Source organism: Gymnoscopelus microlampas (assembly GCF_963454915.1).
Source record: "Gymnoscopelus microlampas genome assembly, chromosome: 19".
In the NCBI taxonomy this organism is placed as follows: domain Eukaryota; kingdom Metazoa; phylum Chordata; class Actinopteri; order Myctophiformes; family Myctophidae; genus Gymnoscopelus; species Gymnoscopelus microlampas.
In genome coordinates this window covers 1,472,922-1,490,421 of record NC_139956.1, presented here as the reverse complement: position 1 = coordinate 1,490,421, position 17,500 = coordinate 1,472,922, and the positions used below count along the sequence as shown (strand labels likewise).

Genomic DNA, 17,500 nt, shown 5'->3' with positions numbered 1-17,500 from the left:
AATGTGGTATACCTTATTAACTCACTGAGTGCCTGGCTATGTTGTCCCAGTGCCAGAGATTTTTTCAAAGTAAAAAAAAAAGTGCTTAGGAAGCGAGATACAGCCTTTTTCAGTTATAAGTTAAACAAGGAGTGGATGGAGCAGCAAATCTTCAAATGATGATATCTTGGGTTCTGAACATTTTTTTCCAAAAACACGTCATTGGCAGATGTGGGGACGAAAGAAATCCTGTAGCTCTGCACTTTAAACAGGCAGGCCACAGTATTAGCTCATTCCGTTATGTAGGCATCCAAAAGGTGGCACAGCCCCCCAGAGAGAGAGAGAGAGAGAGAGAGAGAGAGAGAGAGATATGAGGCAATCAGGAGCGCCGCCTGTTTCAACGACAAATGTTCTATATTCAATATCTCAATTCTATTTCTCCTCATGGTTTGAACGAGGAGTTCAACATCCAACCATTCCTGTAACATATAACTGGTCTTGTCTTTTTAATATTGCATCATTGTATAATGCCTTTTTGTTAGTATAGGCTATGGACACACATGTACAGTAAATTGTTTTTCCTTTTTTGCTGATGGCCACATAGGCACAATAATGGCTCATCTGTGTATCTGTTATTGACTCTGACAGAGACTGTGAATTCCTATTCCAAATCAGGGCGTTGTCCCTGGGTGTCCATTCAGCGATTTGTGAACTCTGCCCACTATTATCCCTTTATATCATTTTTTTTTTTTTTAAACTTTGTCTTTATTTTTCACACAGACAAAACAAAAGTTCAAAAAGGACATTACAATAAGGAAAACAAAAAACAGAACGAAAGAAAAAGACAGAACAGTAAAAAAGAAAAGCAATTCAAAAAAGAAAAGAAAGGGACAATACAGGGGGGGGGGGGGGGGGGGTATACACTATTCATTTACTCTTATACATATGCCATTTCTCCCAACGTTTCTCAAAAATCTCTGCCTTAATCCTTAAATTATAAGTCATTTTTTCCATAAGCCATATTTCTTCAATAACATCACACCAGTGTTCCTCTCTAGGAGGGTCTGTTTTCAGCCATTTCCTTGTGATGGCTTTTTTAGCTGCCAGTGTCAAGATTTTGAACAGGTAAACGTCCTCGTGTCCTATTATGTCATCTGGTGTCAAACCGAGATACAAAATCCGGGGATCACAGACAATCTTGTATCCCATTACTGCGTCCAAAACCCGGAGAACACTGTCCCAGAATGACTGTATTTTCTTACATGACCAGAAAATGTGTGAATGATTGGCGTTCGGATGCCCACACTCGCTCCAACAAAACTGCTGTTTACTCAGTTGTTTGCTTTTGATTTTAGGTGTAATGAAAAAGCGTATTAAATTCTTCCACACAAATTCCCTCCATTGCTTAGAGTTTGTTGAAGATTGTTGTGTGGAACACATGGAACGCCACTCACTCTCAGACACCTCAATATTAAATTCAGATTCCCATTTCGATTTCACATACATTGTATTTCTTCCATGTTGCTTCTGCAAGCCTCTATACAGTTTGGAAACAATCCTTGAAGGTGTTTGTTTATATGCACCTGTCAAAACACCAATCACTTCATTTCCTTCCACTGATATCTCCTTTTTAATTTCTGTGTCATAAAAATGTCTTAGCTGAAAAAATCTGAACATGTCACCATTTTCCAAGTCAAACTCCCTCTTGAGTTGATCAAACGATTTGAATTCTTGACCCTCTTTATATCATTTTAGAAATATTATATGTCGGGTGAAGTTTTAGACCAGGGGTCTTCAACGTTTTCAGGCCAAGGACCCCCTAGCTGAGAGAGAGATGAAGCAGGGACCCTCCTCTATATTGTATAAAATTGTGCTTCAGGTTAAACCTTTTTTGTTTACTTGCTCTGCTCTTTTTTCCCTCTACACCTATACCTCTTTGCCAAAAAATAGCCGATCTACAAGCTCACGACGCCTCGCAGCGCGAGGCGTTGTGAGCTTGTAGATCGGCTATTTTTTGGCTAAAGTTCTCCTCAGAAAAGGGATGCTAGGGTTGAAGTGGTTAAGGTAGAAAAAAGATCCTATCACACAAAGATTTGGTGGACCCCCTGTAGTAACTCTGAGGACCCCCTAGGGGTCCCGGACCCCCTGTTGAAGACCCCTGTTTTAGACCTTTTATGAGGAACTATTCAGCAGAGCAGCAGCATACACAGATCAGTGTAGCCTGGCCCTGTGGCCTGACCCACAGCCCCTCGGGACACAAGCCTCTTGAGCACCCGTCTCTTATAGCTATTATAGTGTCCACTTTACCAGAGATGCTGTCCTTGAATGGTCATATTCTCTATGTACAGACATGTTACACTTATAGACAACGTCAATGGTATTGCTGAACCAGCTAGAAGGAGAATAGTGTGTAAATAGACAGTGGAACAGTTGTTGCTTAATGACAGCAACAGGAGCTGTGAACAGACCCCTGCTGTGAGTTTAAACCTCCTTGGTTCAAATACAGTTAGATAGTGCAGGAAATGATTTTAGAACAGGTTGGCATTCTAAAATATCCATTACAATATATCTGTGTCCTCTCTCAGCTCAGTGTACGTGACGAAGGCCACATCGGCCCAAACGTTCGAACTTCTAGCGTGACGCGTCGTTCACTTTGCAGTGCCACCTTACAGGCACCTCACAGTGTGAGAGAGAGTTTTGTGCTCTCCTAAATCCACGGCAGGCTTTGAAAGTACCCACTTCAGAAAGAGGTGACGTGCATCACCTCTCCAATGACCAAAACCCACTATGGAAGCCGTCGAACTGGTGCGATCTGACGGCATCCTAGAATTTATAGGTAGGATGTGATGTCATGTGATGTCATGCTGTCGTGAGATTACGTCACACTGGCGTTGTCATCGTGATGTCAGATTACGTCACACCGTCACACTGGCGTCGCATACGGACAACCGGCATGGCGCAGGATTCAAATTGTATATATATAGATGTTGGGAGCATCAAGACACTTTATTTAGTTTGATTCAGCACCCGTCCAAATGTTTGGATGTAGGTGCGCCTCCTAACTAGGGATGGAGCTCGAAAACCGGGTCCATTATATACCCGGGCATGAATTTATGGAGACCCGGGTATCGATAAGCTTTAGGCTTGTCGAGCCTGTTATGGAGTGTAGTGGCCCATGACGTCATGTCTAAACTATCAAAACAAGAGGCGATCAAGAAATAAATCTAATCACCCACGCTGGCACAAACATGTCGGTCTAAAAGTGTATTGATAGTATTGTATTGAACTGTATTGAAGTTGTGCCAAACAGCGCTGCCCGGGGAAACAAGGAAGAGGAATTTTATTGGCTCACTACATCACTATTTTAAGGGGGCTGTAAGCGTCATTTGGTTCCATTTGTACACTCGGCTGGTTGCGTCTTTGTTGTGTTTACATGTGCGGTGCAGCGGTGAAACAATGGCGTTAACGAGTGAAACGCTCAAAAGTTTCACTCGTCCTCTTCTACCCAAGGTAGAAAGTCTCCGTTGACAATTTTGATAATCCAATTGATAATAATCCGTTTGGGATCTCCCTGTGAATGAATAACTAGTGTTGCTTGAGCGTGTCCGTCTTCTCAGTCTATCGTTGCCGAAAATGGCAGATCTACAAGCTCAGAACGTGGTGCGAACAGACGCAGTGTGAGCTTGGACATCGGCTATGTTTGGTGCGTGACACCGTCGTACGATGAAGTATAAATTGCACTTTTAAAGTGACAGTACACACATTAACCGTTTCTTCAATATTATTTTCCAAAAGTAAAAAGGTCACTTGCCTTCTGTCTGTCAGAAACATACTGTATTTGAAGGCCCTAGTAAAATGTAGTGCGAGTGATATATTTTGGTTAAAACAAAGAAAAAAGAATATAAAAAATAAATATGCATTTTTTGTTTATAAAGAGTTGAAGAGACATGGAGATTTTATAGTAATTATTACAGTACTATTCATAATATAAAGGATTACAATGGGTGCTCCCAGAGCTACTCTAGCCCCGCCCGCACGGAGAAAAACGAAAAAAACAAAAAGACTAAACTCACGGTTCAGACCGTGTTCGGCACCGAAGCACCACTATGTAAACACACGGTTCAGACCGTGTTTGGCACCCGATGTGTTAATAGAAAAAGATCAATAGTGGGCTCGATAAAAGCTCGACTCAATAAGCAGGATCGATAAGGTGCTCATTATCAATAAAAAATTAACGAGCTCCATTCCTTACTCCTAACAGCTACAGTATGCAGACAGTGGAGATGACTCTGTTAAGAGTGTGTGTGTGTGTGTGTGTGTGTGTGTGTGTGTGTGTGTGTGTGTGTGTGTGTGTGTGTGTGTGTGTGTGTGTGTGTGTGTGTGTGTGTGTGTGTGTGTGTGTGTGTGTGTGTGTAGTATGCAGACAGTGACAGTGGAGATGACTCAGACAAGCGTTCCTGTGAGGAGAGCTGGAGACTGATCTCCTCCCTGAGAGAGAAACTACCCGCCAACAAGGTACACACACACACACACACACACACACACACACACACACACACACACACACTATATCTGGGGCTGACCCAGTCCACCATCTCCTGTCTAACAGATGATCCAAAATGCTGCTACTAGACTTCCATAACAGAACATTATCAATTTGTTCGTTCGTTCGTTCGTTCGTTCGTTCGTTCGTTCATTAATACTTATTGTTTTTCCCTCAAAATATTAACGACTTGGTGTGATGAAGGAAAACACAACTACATTATGCTATTGTTATTCACATTGTTGTTGTGCAGAGTTCTTAGTTCAATCCTGGGCTCCCCCAGAGTTAGTGTAGAAGTGTCCTTGAGCAACACACTGAACCTCTAATTGCTCCTGATGTGCGTGTGTGTGTGTGCATGTGTGTGTGTGAATGTAATGCACAATCTATGTATAGCGCTTTGGATAAAAGCGCTATATAAATGCACCATTTACCATTTACACACTGGTTTTAGAATGATTCAACATCATGTCAGTACTACAGTATATAATAAACTAACTGTCTGTCTGTCTGTGTGTCTGTCTGTCTGTCTGTCTGTCTGCAGGTCCAGTCCATAGTGAAGAGGTGTGGCCTCCCCAGCAGCGGCAAACGCAGGGAGCCAATCAGAGTGTACCAGATCCCCCAGAGGCGACGAATCAGCAAAGACCCGAAGAGAGTCACCATCCCTGACCTACGCATGCAGGCTGTCAAAGAGATCTGTTATGAGGTACACACACACTACACACACACACGCACACACTACACACACACACACACACACACACACACACACACACACACACACACACACACACACACACACACACACACACACACACACACACACACACACACACATTTGAAATATTTTTTTATGTCCACATAATAAGAAGTACAGGATGTACAAAGGACATAAACACTACCAGTGCAGTCAGATGAAGGGAAAACAGTTAGTTACAAAGTGCATGTAAAGCAGAACAATGTTACATACGAAACAAAAGATGGCATACTTGTCAAACACAGCGGACAACAATCATGGGTAAAGGAAACAACGCCTCCTCCAAATTGAACGTCTTCCTATAATAGCTGATAATGAGCAGTACCTTGCTAATGGTTTAGCCCTCCTTTTGGAGAGGCCGGCCATTTGAAGGCCCCTCACCACCAACTTGTAAACGTGTCCTAGACTACCAAAGATAAAAAACAAAAGTTTACATCTGTAGCCTAGCTGAGAGATGGTCTGCTCTAGCTGTTGATATTTTAGCACTTTGGTTAGGAAGGCTTCCTCTAAGCTGTAATCAAAAGTACAGCCGACCTCGAGAATGAACACCTCCTGGATGGTTTTCATTAACAACAATGACATCAGAGTGTTAGCTGAAATGTTAGAGAACACAGAATCATCGTTACACAGGCTAAACATGCTCGGCTTCACAGTAGAATGCTTATACAGCATGATGGAGGACCTGAAAATAGAAGTGATATCTTTAGATATCAAATCCACTATTCTGTCATGCCTACTTATGTAGAGTCCCCTGTATACATGGCATCCATTTAAGATGTGGGACATGGTTTCAGCTATTTGTTCATGACCATGATGTATACAGTGAGGAGCATGGTTGCCTGGAAACCAGATGGAGAGGTTAAGTTTAGATGGTAAAACCTGCAGCCTCGCTTTCAGAGTAAAGACAACAATGCATTTGTCTAAAGCAACATTTTTTAGCACAGAGTGCGAGACAGAATGGTCTGCAGCGGGGAGACATGCAGTCTTCCCTTGCAACCTCAGTTCAGTCCAATGCTGCCGCTGCCTTTGTTGTTGTGCCCATAAGAGGCGACCTCGGGCATTAGTCAGTGTGAGTTGGTGTTCTGTTCCACACACAGTCATAGATGCTCTGACAGAGATACTGGGGTCAGATATAAAGTCCTCCGAGACATCCATCGCCTCTAAGTTAGACCCTACCCACTTCAGGGTAACATCAGCCCAACAGCACAGATCGTTTAAGTCCGGCCAGTCTGACCACACACCGAAGCCGGGAGAGCGACTGTCTAGCTTTCCACTCGGTTTCCTCCTGAAGCATAGGAAGCTAGGATCCGAGCCACATGCCAGGGGGACCTTACGTCGTTTTAGGTCCAGGAATAGAGATGAACGTGCAAGCTCTCTCACATACTGGTCATCATTGTTCAGCATATTTAACAAGTGGGAGAGCCTCGTAGCAATATATGTCCATTCAAAATTGGGAACACCCAAACCACCTTGACGTTTACTGTGAAATATAATGTCACGTGTTGTGTGTGTTAACTCTTTGACTGCCATTGACGAGATTTCTCGTTTTTCTCCGCATGGCTCAGCCAGCCGTCGACGAGATTGACGAGATTTTTGAAAAAAAAAAAAAAAAAAAAATTTATTTTTTATTTTTTTTTAAACATTTTTTTTTTATCACAAAGGAAGCAGGAGATAACGCGATACGAAGATTTTCTGCTCCATTCACTTCAATGTTAAAAAATAAACGGAGACAAAATTCACAGTTTACCTATTTTTGCAATGTTATTCTCTGGCAGGGAAGGGGGGTAGATGTGTAAATACTCTGGCAGTCAAAGAGTTAAGACCAGTCCAAATTGTCTCACTAAGTGCACAGTTTTGTCAGTCAAATGTGTTAAAACCAAAAGTTTACATCTGTAGCCTAGCTGAGAGATGGTCTGCTCTAGCTGTTGATATTTTAGCACTTTGGTTAGGAAGGCTTCCTCTAAGCTGTAATCAAAAGTACAGCCGACCTCCAGAATGAACACCTCCCTATGGTTTTCATTAACAACAATGACATCAGGGTGTTAGCTGAAATGTTAGAGAACACAGAATCATCGTTACACAGGCTAAACATGCTCGGCTTCACAGTAGAATGCTTATACAGCATGATGGAGGACCTGAAAATAGAAGTGATATCTTTAGATATCAAATCCACTATTCTGTCATGCCTACTTATGTAGAGTCCCCTGTATACATGGCACCCATTTAAGATGTGGGACATGGTTTCAGCTATTTGTTCATGACCATGATGTATACAGTGAGGAGCATGGTTGTCTGGAAACCAGATGGAGAGGTTAAGTTTAGATGGTAAAACCTGCAGCCTCGCTTTCAGAGTAAAGACAACAATGCATTTGTCTAAAGCAACATTTTTTAGCACAGAGTGCGAGACAGAATGGTCTGCAGCGGGGAGACATGCAGTCTTCCCTTGCAACCTCAGTTCAGTCCAATGCTGCCGCTGCCTTTGTTGTTGTGCCCATAAGAGGCGACCTCGGGCATTAGTCAGTGTGAGTTGGTGTTCTGTTCCACACACAGTCATAGATGCTCTGACAGAGATACTGGGGTCAGATATAAAGTCCTCCGAGACAGCCATCGCCTCTAAGTTAGACCCTACCCACTTCAGGGTAACATCAGCCCAACAGCACAGATCGTTTAAGTCCGGCCAGTCTGACCACACACCGAAGCCGGGAGAGCGACTGTCTAGCTTTCCACTCAGTTTCCTCCTGAAGCCTAGGAAGCTAGGATCCGAGCCACATGCCAGGGGGACCTTACGTCGTTTTAGGTCCAGGAATAGAGATGAACGTGCAAGCTCTCTCACATACTGGTCATCATTGTTCAGCATATTTAACAAATGGGAGAGCCTCGTAGCAATATATGTCCATTCAAAATGGGGAACACCCAAACCACCTTCACGTTTACTGTGAAATATAATGTCACGTGTTGTGTGTGTGTTAAGACCAGTCCATTGTCTCACTAAGTGCACAGTTTTGTCAGTCAAATCACGTAGTGATTTTCGTGGAACATGTACATTGGAGAAAAGACGTTGTACCTTGGCCAATGCTATTATTCTGACTGCCTCCAGTTTCATGATTAGAGGCAGAGGAGATGTGTGGATTAAGTCGAGTCTGCTGGAGTACTCAGCAATGATTACCTCCACCTGATCGCCCCACTCGCCTGCCACGTTAAACTTGTGGCCCAAATATGTGTAAGTCTGGTGACGTGAATAGACTTTAAGGGGTTTATTGCAAATTGTGAAATCAGTTGGTGTATCTGTTCTAGAATGGTACCAGCGGTTTCCTCCGCTCCGTCTTTCATATAGAACTGCACATTTGGATTCTTTTACCTCTAATCCTGACCATTCCAAAAAGGAATGGGTTTTGGAGAGCATGTTCTTTATTACAGCCCCATGATGAGAGGCTAACTGGACATCGTCTGCATAGCCCTGAACAGGGTTAGGGGAAATTATATTGGCGGGGGCACGCACGCACGCACACACACACACACACACACACACACACACACACACACACTATTCCACTATTCTGCCAACCACACCTTGAATACAGAACCCAGAATCCACAGCAGTAATGTCTGGTTTGTGGCCCTTTATGTATCCTAACAAAAGTCCATTCCATTATGCTCTGGACCCACACACAGTCACACTATTGTGACACATTGGGCTCGATTCACTAAGCTGTTTACGGACATATTTTGAACGTACCGGCATTTACGAAAATTCCTACGTTCCTTGTCTGATTCATCGATCTATTTCTGTCTGTGTGTTTTTTGCGGGAGGTCCGCTGTTTCTCACGTCTGCTCTGAGGCATGACTTATGAGACCAAAGCGTGCGTATATGTCATTAGAATGCCTTAAGGTCGTAACACACAGCGGTAAAAACAAGCTCACCCAGAGAGCTTGTTTTTAGAGATAAAAACAGATAAAAACAAGCTCACCCAGGTAGTCAACCAGGCAAGTAGGAGACAAACAATTGAAACTTCAGGATATATACAACCGCTCCATAACCAAAAAAGCAATTCAGATTTACAATGATTCTACCCATCCTCTTCACTCTGAGTTTCACCTGATGCCATCGGGCAGGAGGCTTAGGGCAAAATTCGCTAACAAGAAGGGTTACAAAACGTCGTTTGTGCCAACTGCTGTGGACATAGATAAGAAGAAAGAAAATGTTTAAATAGTCTAATCACCACTGCTCATGACCACTGTTGTTGTGTTAATGTGAGTGCATTTTTATATAGTGTTTTAATGCACCTATGTATTTTTGTAATGTTTTATTGTTGTAACTGACTACTGGTGTGCCAAAGACAAATTTCCATTTTATGTCAATTTAATGGACAATAAAGTTTTCTTTATCTTTATCTTTACCGCTCGGATCAGCTGTGATCGCGCAGCGATCATTGTTGTTTTGTCCTCCTGCGCGGTGCGGGGAAAACAAAAGCTCACCACAATCCAGCTCTTGCCACCCGCGTGTGCACAAAAGTTTTTGTGCACACGCACAAAAACAGGGCGCCCGCCTGCCTCACCGCCCCTCAACTTCTCCGTGCGTCCCAAATAATGGCCCGCCTCTCATTGAAAATGAATTACATACTGTAGGCGCGTTGACCGCTTGCCGTGTGAAAGGACCTTTATTCTTCATACAAAAGCCAAACCTCAAATAAAATATTTATGCGCCCAGCATTTGTCAACACATATAAAACAGAAAGAAAACACATGTCAAACGATCTCTGTATGCATATTATAGACATGATGCAAACTCTTTTCAGTTGACGCATTTAGAGCTGAATTATTAGGCGTGTTTGCCGTGTGGCCACAGTTTCGCCTATCGGACTTTCATGCCAACCGTGCGCCATTAATTTATAATATTGATCACATGAACGCAGTCTTACCTTTATGAGGATACAGTATAGATGACCTCTAGCTGCCTGTGTCCATTACTACATTTACAATTCCCATGTAAGAGGAGATGTAATATAATGTCAAACTAATATCCTGTCACCCATACAGTCGTGACATGATGACATCCATATTTGACAGACCAGTATCACCCTCTGTGTCAGGTCACAGGTGGCTCTAGGACTGATCTCTCTGTGTCTCTGTATGTCTCTATCAGGTGACTCTATAGACTGATCTCTCTGTGTCTGTATGTCTCTATCAGGTGACTCTATAGACTGATCTCTCTGTGTCTCTGTATGTCTCTATCAGGTGGCTTTATAGACTGATCTCTCTGTGTCTGTATGTCTCTATCAGGTGACTCTATAGACTGATCTCTCTGTGTCTCTGTATGTCTCTATCAGGTGACTATAGAGACTGGTCTCTCTGTGTCTCTGTATGTCTCTATCAGGTGGCTCTATAGAGACTGATCTCTCTGTGTCTCTGTATGTCTCTATCAGGTGGCTCTATAGAGACTGATCTCTCTGTGTCTCTGTATGTCTCTATCAGGTGACTATAGAGACTGGTCTCTCTGTCTCTGTATGTCTCTATCAGGTGACTGTATAGACAGGGGTGCACACAATTTTTTTTGGTCTAGGTCTCAGAGGAGCACCTGGAGATGTTACTCGGTGAGCACCAAGTAAATGGTAAATAAAAGGTCCGGTGGCCCCCGGCGCCGTTTTGTCAACAGGGGTGGGGGGGTTCAGCGCGGACCCGGTTCGGTGGCCCCCGGGCCCGTTTTGTCAACGGGAGAAAAAAGCGCGAGAAAAGAGGACCTTTAACCGGCGCGTTTCAATGTTGCAGCGCCCTTCTTCTGCCGTTTTTGGGCACCATCACGGTGCGTTCATCATCGGTGATGAGTGCCTGTAACACAGCCAGCAGCGTGCTGCGTGTGAGTCGCGCGACTGACTGTGTCTGTGTGTCAGGATTGGAGGACACACTCACACAATCACGTGCAGCATGCGTCCCCTCCCCCTCCGCCTAATGGCTGTGTGTGTATGGGGGGCCGACGCGTGCTTTAGTGTGATTGTGTGAGTGTGGCTTCAGGAAGTAAATTCCTGTCCCAGCTGTTGGTACGCGAGAGAGAGAGCGCTTCCCTTCTTCTGATGTGCCGCGCAGCATGCATTTTGACCACGCTTGCACACCAGTTATGTGCACCCCTGTCTATAGAGACTGATCTCTCTGTGTCTCTGTATGTCTCTCTCAGGTGTCTCTATAGTGACTGATCTCTCTGTGTCTTGTCTCTCTCAGGTGGCTCTGGGTGACTGATCTCTCTGTCTCTCACTTGTCTCTCTCAGGTGGCTCTATAGAGACTGATCTCTCTGTGTCTCTGCATGTCTCTATCAGGTGACTCTAGGACTGATCTCTCTCTCTGCCTCTCTGTGTCTTGTCTCTCTCAGGTGGCTCTGGGTGACTGATCTCTCTGTCTCTCTCAGGTGGCTCTATAGACTGATCTCTCTGTATGTCTCTCTCAGGTGTCTCTATAGAGACTGATCTCTCTCTGTCTCTCTGTATCTTGTCTCTCTCAGGTGGCTCTGGGTGACTTCCGTCAGTCCCGTCAGGAGATCGAGGCCCTGTCCATCGTGAAGATGAAGGAGTTGTGTCGTATGTTCTCCCAGAGGGACCCGGCAGAGAGGGAGAGCTGGAGGGCCGTGGCCCAGGACGTGTGTCACACCGTGGGCATCGGAGAGGAGCGCAGCCCCCCTGGAGAGGAGGCGGGAGGAGGAGGAGGAGGAGGAGGTGAATGATACATTCATTTTCCTCCCAGGGAACAACCAATAGACACACAAGGATAGGCCGTTCCACTGGGACAGTATAGTGATCCTGACACATATCACATGTTTGAATAGTGTGGGTCGGGACGGCCCTGAACCCGTATGTCTCGCTAGAAATCTCGTCTAGCTAAATTCTAAATTCCCCTTTAAGACGAAAATGGCAGATCTACATCTGCCATTTTTGGCAAATCGATTTGTGTAGAGTGAATAAGATAAAAACGATTATTGTCCCATCCCTGTAGAGCACCAAAGTCTGACGTAATTTACACATCGTCACGTTGCTAAACTAATGGCATAAGTCATTTTTTGAGGAAAATGATATTTTTGTCTCAGTCAGCTCCTCATGACACTGTCCACCTCTGGTAAAATGGTCCATCTCCTAATAGAAAAGGATCATGCTGTTCACTCACCTTTTAGTATAATGACCTAACTCCTTAGTGTGACTTAGGCCAAAATAGGCCCTTTTTTGGCCTAAGTCACATGGTTTTGTGACTTATGCCAAATTATTTACTGATTTAGGCCATTTGAAAAAAATGTTTTTGCCTAAGTCAGATTTAATCCTATTTAAACCTATTTAAATCTCTTATGTTACATAACTGACATACAGTGTTATTTCTATTTAAATAGTCATAATTTGTTATAAACATTTTGGGTGAAATGATTAAGAAAGTTTTGTTTTGGATTAGTTTTTTATTTTTCCTGAAAAACCTAACAAAAATGACAGGCCATTAGTTTAGCAAGGCGATGACATCCTACCTGGGTCGCGGTTTCCCCCCCGTTCTGAATCCCCATAGACGTGTTTAATATCACGTCAAATAAGAACTGTGTTCCACAAATAAACAAATGATCCCAGCGATTTGACTCTTATGGATATGAAGCATCAACTGACGGTGATAAAACCATAATGTTACTTCCGCCGAATTAGTAACATTTTCTCCAGAAACAGACTGTATCAAATATAAGTGACTGACTATCATAAACTATACAGAACCTCCTCCCTGACAATATCACAGAGACAATTTGTTTATTTTTGGACCACAATTCTTATATGAGACGATTCTAAGATGACCCAATGTTATTCTCCATAGAGACATTACTTTACGAACCAGGGGATGAACGAGTGACGTCAGGACTTCTGTACTCTACACAGAGTAGTATATTGTATGTTGCATATCTTATGTATGCATGTACATTATGTCGGCTGGAAACCTCATTATGTCCAAAACCTTTCAGGATAAAAAAAAAAAAAATGCAAAAAAATAGCAGATCTACAAGCTCAAAACACAACGCTTCGCGCCGTGTTTCTAGCTTGTAGATCTGCTATTTTGGATGCTTTTGTGTGGCGCTGTAATATGATCGAGTAGGACACGAAAAACAACATGGAGAGAGAAGAGGTTTATCTATCCCTTCACTGTAATCTGTTTATTTTTTTTAAACTGCTGTACTGTCTTTGACCACTGGTTTTATAAAGGTCATGTCATCTTCTCTTGTCTCAGGTGGAGAAGGAGGAGGTGATGGAGGGGAGCAGGCAGAAGGAGGAGGAGGAGGAGGTGAAGGAGGAGGAGAGAAGGTTGGGATGTATGACCTGAAGGCTCATATCGACAAACTGACTGACATTTTACAGGTGATTATACATTCATTTAATCTGTTTAACCCATTTGGACGGGAAAGTATCTGTCATTTTAGATTTCCTTGGCTTTTCAAAAATAGCAGATCTACAAGCTCATAGCACGGCACCGAGTGCCGCGCTATGAGCTTGTAGATCTGCTATTTCATTAGAAGGACAATATCAGTCACCAGAAGCAGAGACGTGTGTTTTAATGAGTCTAACATTCATTAGAAGGACAATATCAGTCACCAGAAGCAGAGACGTGTGTTTTAATGAGTCTAACGTTCATTAGAAGGACAATATCAGTCACTAGAAGCAGAGACGTGTGTTTTAATGAGTCTAGCGTTCATTAGAAGGACAATATCAGTCACTAGAAGCAGAGACGTGTGTTTTAATGAGTCTAACGTTCATTAGAAGGACAATATCAGTCACTAGAAGCAGAGACGTGTGTTTTAATGAGTCTAACTAGAAGCAGAGACGTGTGTTTTAATGAGTCTAACTAGAAGCAGAGATGTGTGTTTTAATGAGTCTAACATTCATTAGAAGGACAATATCAGTCACTAGAAGCAGAGACGTGTGTTTTAATGAGTCTAACATTCATTAGAAGGACAATATCAGTCACCAGAAGCAGAGACGTGTGTTTTAATGAGTCTAACGTTCATTAGAAGGACAATATCAGTCACTAGAAGCAGAGACGTGTGTTTTAATGAGTCTAGCGTTCCTTAGAAGGACAATATCAGTCACTAGAAGCAGAGACGTGTGTTTTAATGAGTCTAACTAGAAGCAGAGACGTGTGTTTTAATGAGTCTAACCAGAAGCAGAGATGTGTGTTTTAATGAGTCTAACATTCATTAGAAGGACAATATCAGTCACCAGAAGCAGAGACGTGTGTTTTAATGAGTCTAACGTTCATTAGAAGGACAATATCAGTCACTAGAAGCAGAGACGTGTGTTTTAATGAGTCTAACGTTCATTAGAAGGACAATATCAGTCACTAGAAGCAGAGACGTGTGTTTTAATGAGTCTAACGTTCATTAGAAGGACAATATCAGTCACTAGAAGCAGAGCAACTAAGAAACTGTCTGGAGTGAAACACTGAGTAGAGGTTAAAATGACCCCCGAAGTGTTTTAAAGTGTAACGCACCTTTAAATCTTAATTTTACTTTGTGTTCAGTAAAAGTCAAAATAAAAAAGTCCTCTCAGTAATACTTTATTGTTTTTGTTCATCGTTTGTTTGATTTAATATGTGTTTCAACAGGAAGTGAAACTACAAAACAACATGAAGGATGAAGAGATACAAGCTCTGAGAGAGAGGATGATGAAGATGGAGAGAGTCATACCTGTACAGGTACACATACACACACGCGCACACACACACACACACACACACACACACACACACACACACACACACACACACACACACACACACACACACACACACACACACACACACACACACACACACACACACACACTCTCATGTCCAAAACTGTTACTTTTCTGTATTCAAATTCAAAAGTAGCAGATCTACAAGCTCAAAACAAGCTTCTGTTATGCAGAGTGGCAGCATTATATGGTGTCAGCCCTGGTACCTGGTATGCCCTGGTATGCCATTGACCGGTAAAATTTTGAATTGGCCGGTAAATATAAACACCGGTTGGGAAAATGCTGTTATTAAGCTATTTTATCATTTAAGCCTATTATTAATATTATTATTTGCATAAAGTAATTGGCTACAACCATTACAATCATAATCATTTAAAGTTTTTATCATGATCTGACTGTGTGGTTTAATTCCGACAGCCTGCTCGGCTGCTGCTGTGCGCTGCAGTTATAGAATAGCCTATTCGTTGTACGATGGTGTCGCGCGTTGAAAATATCAGAGCTACAATCTCACAGCACGTCGCAACGCGCCGCTTTGTGAGCTTGTATGTCTGCTATTTTTGATACGACACAACACCGCTAAGAGACACAGCTGTGTCTCCTCCTGATCAGTGCTGAGTAGGGTGGTTCGCTCGGGTGTTGATAAACAGAACCGGGATTTTCCGAGGTGATAGAATCTGAACCAAACCGGACCCAATTGTTGATAAAGGGACCCGTCCCGAACACGTGTAGGTCGTGGATATTATGCAAGCACAGTTACTGCAATGGATAAAGTGGTGAAAGTTGGTGAAGGCAACTATAAAGGCAAGTAATCAACCTCACGCAAGGCCACATATATCATGACATATATAATTAACGTTAACAAAACAAAACAAAACCTACTTTTGCATATCAAGGTTGAATGAGAATCGATGTAAAGCCCAAAATATATATTAATTTGTTTATACTGTGCGACGGTGTTGCGCAGGGAAACCACAGCCTGCAGGGTTATTAGGACTCGCCCCAAAACACCCTCGCCCCCATTTTTCAGGCGGACCAGCGGTTCTTGTATTCTTGTATTTGTTTTACTGAGGATATGGGTAGAAATAGGTTTAGGATTAGGTATAGTTTTACTGAGGTTAAGATCAGGAATAAGGTTAGGGTTAGGCATAGTTTACTGATATGTTTAGGAATACCAGGCGAATACCGACGGATTTTCCCCGGGGCGACTGTGCTTTGGGGCGAGCGTTTTGGTATTCGTCTGCTGCGTGTTCAGCAGCGCAGCAGCGCAGCTCTAACGTAACGAGGTGTAATGAGCCCAATCAGTTGTTGGGTGTACTGTATGTATGCAGTGCAAACACACATGTGACGTTAATTATAATATGGCCGGTAAATGTATTCTTTGGCCGGTAAAATATAATCCTGCCGGCCATGGTGGCCGGCCCCAAAAATGCCTAGTGGAAACCCTGCCAAAGACACATGTCAAAGTTGCAGAACCCATGCTCAGGTAGCAGTCACAGGTGTGTGTCAGTCACAGGTGTGTGTCAGTCATAGGTGTGTGTCAGTCACACAGGTGTGTGCCAGTCACAGGTGTGTGTCAGTCACACAGGTGTGTGCCAGTCACAGGTGTGTGTCAGTCACAGGTGTGTGCCAGTCACAGGTGTGTGTCAGTCACAGGTGTGTGCCAGTCACAGGTGTGTGTCAGTCACACAGGTGTGTGCCAGTCACAGGTGTGTGTCAGTCAGTCACAGGTGTGTGTCAGTCAGTCACAGGTGTGTGTCAGTAAGTCACAGGTGTGTGTCAGTCACAGGTGTGTGTCAGTCACAGGTGTGTGTCAGTCAGTCACAGGTGTGTGTCAGTCACAGGTGTGTGTCAGTCACACAGGTGTGTGTCAGTCACAGGTGTGTGTCAGTCACAGGTGTGTGTCAGTCACAGGTGTGTGTCAGTCAGTCACAGGTGTGTGTCAGTCACAGGTGTGTGTCAGTCACACAGGTGTGTGTCAGTCACAGGTGTGTGTCAGTCACAGGTGTGTGCTGGCAGGTCGCTCAAAACCAGAGTGATTATCAACAGAAGCATATTGGGGTATTTTGGCAAATGTTTTGGAGGTGCTTCCCACACGTCCAGCTGTGTTGCTCAATCCACGAATATAGGACCACAATGAATATAGGACCACAATGAATATAGGACCACAATGAATATAGGATCACAATGAATATAGGACCACAATGGAAACAAGTCCCTGGGACTTTTTCTGTGTTATCCTTTTAGTCTTTATGTCTGACTGTACCTTGTGCTGTTATTGACTAATAAAGTATTCAATCAATCAATGAATTATAATAACTGAGTTATGATTGGCCGTCTGTTTCAGGATGATGATGATGATGACGACGACGACGATGCTAATGACGGTGATGTGGACGATGATGACGGGGGCGTGTCCTCCCAGCAAGAAGAGGGCGGGACCGACGGCACCACCGGCCCACCAGTGGTCAGGGTGACTCGTCTCATGGAGG

General features: G+C 43.4%; 1 protein-coding gene across 2 annotated transcripts in view; it reads left to right on the top strand.

Annotated features, from left to right (window-relative positions):
- The window catches only part of LOC311034802 (kinesin-like protein KIF1C), a 75,931-nt gene that overhangs the window by 55,628 nt on the left and 2,803 nt on the right, over positions 1-17,500 (top strand). For both annotated transcript variants that reach the window (XM_084042805.1, XM_084042806.1), the window contains 6 exons: positions 4,396-4,494; positions 5,064-5,225; positions 11,768-11,978; positions 13,510-13,637; positions 14,881-14,970; positions 17,356-17,500. The exon at positions 17,356-17,500 is cut by the window's right edge and continues 120 nt beyond it. In XM_084042805.1, the coding sequence (XP_083898931.1) occupies positions 4,396-4,494; positions 5,064-5,225; positions 11,768-11,978; positions 13,510-13,637; positions 14,881-14,970; positions 17,356-17,500 (835 nt within the window). The remainder of the gene's footprint in view (positions 1-4,395; positions 4,495-5,063; positions 5,226-11,767; positions 11,979-13,509; positions 13,638-14,880; positions 14,971-17,355) is intronic.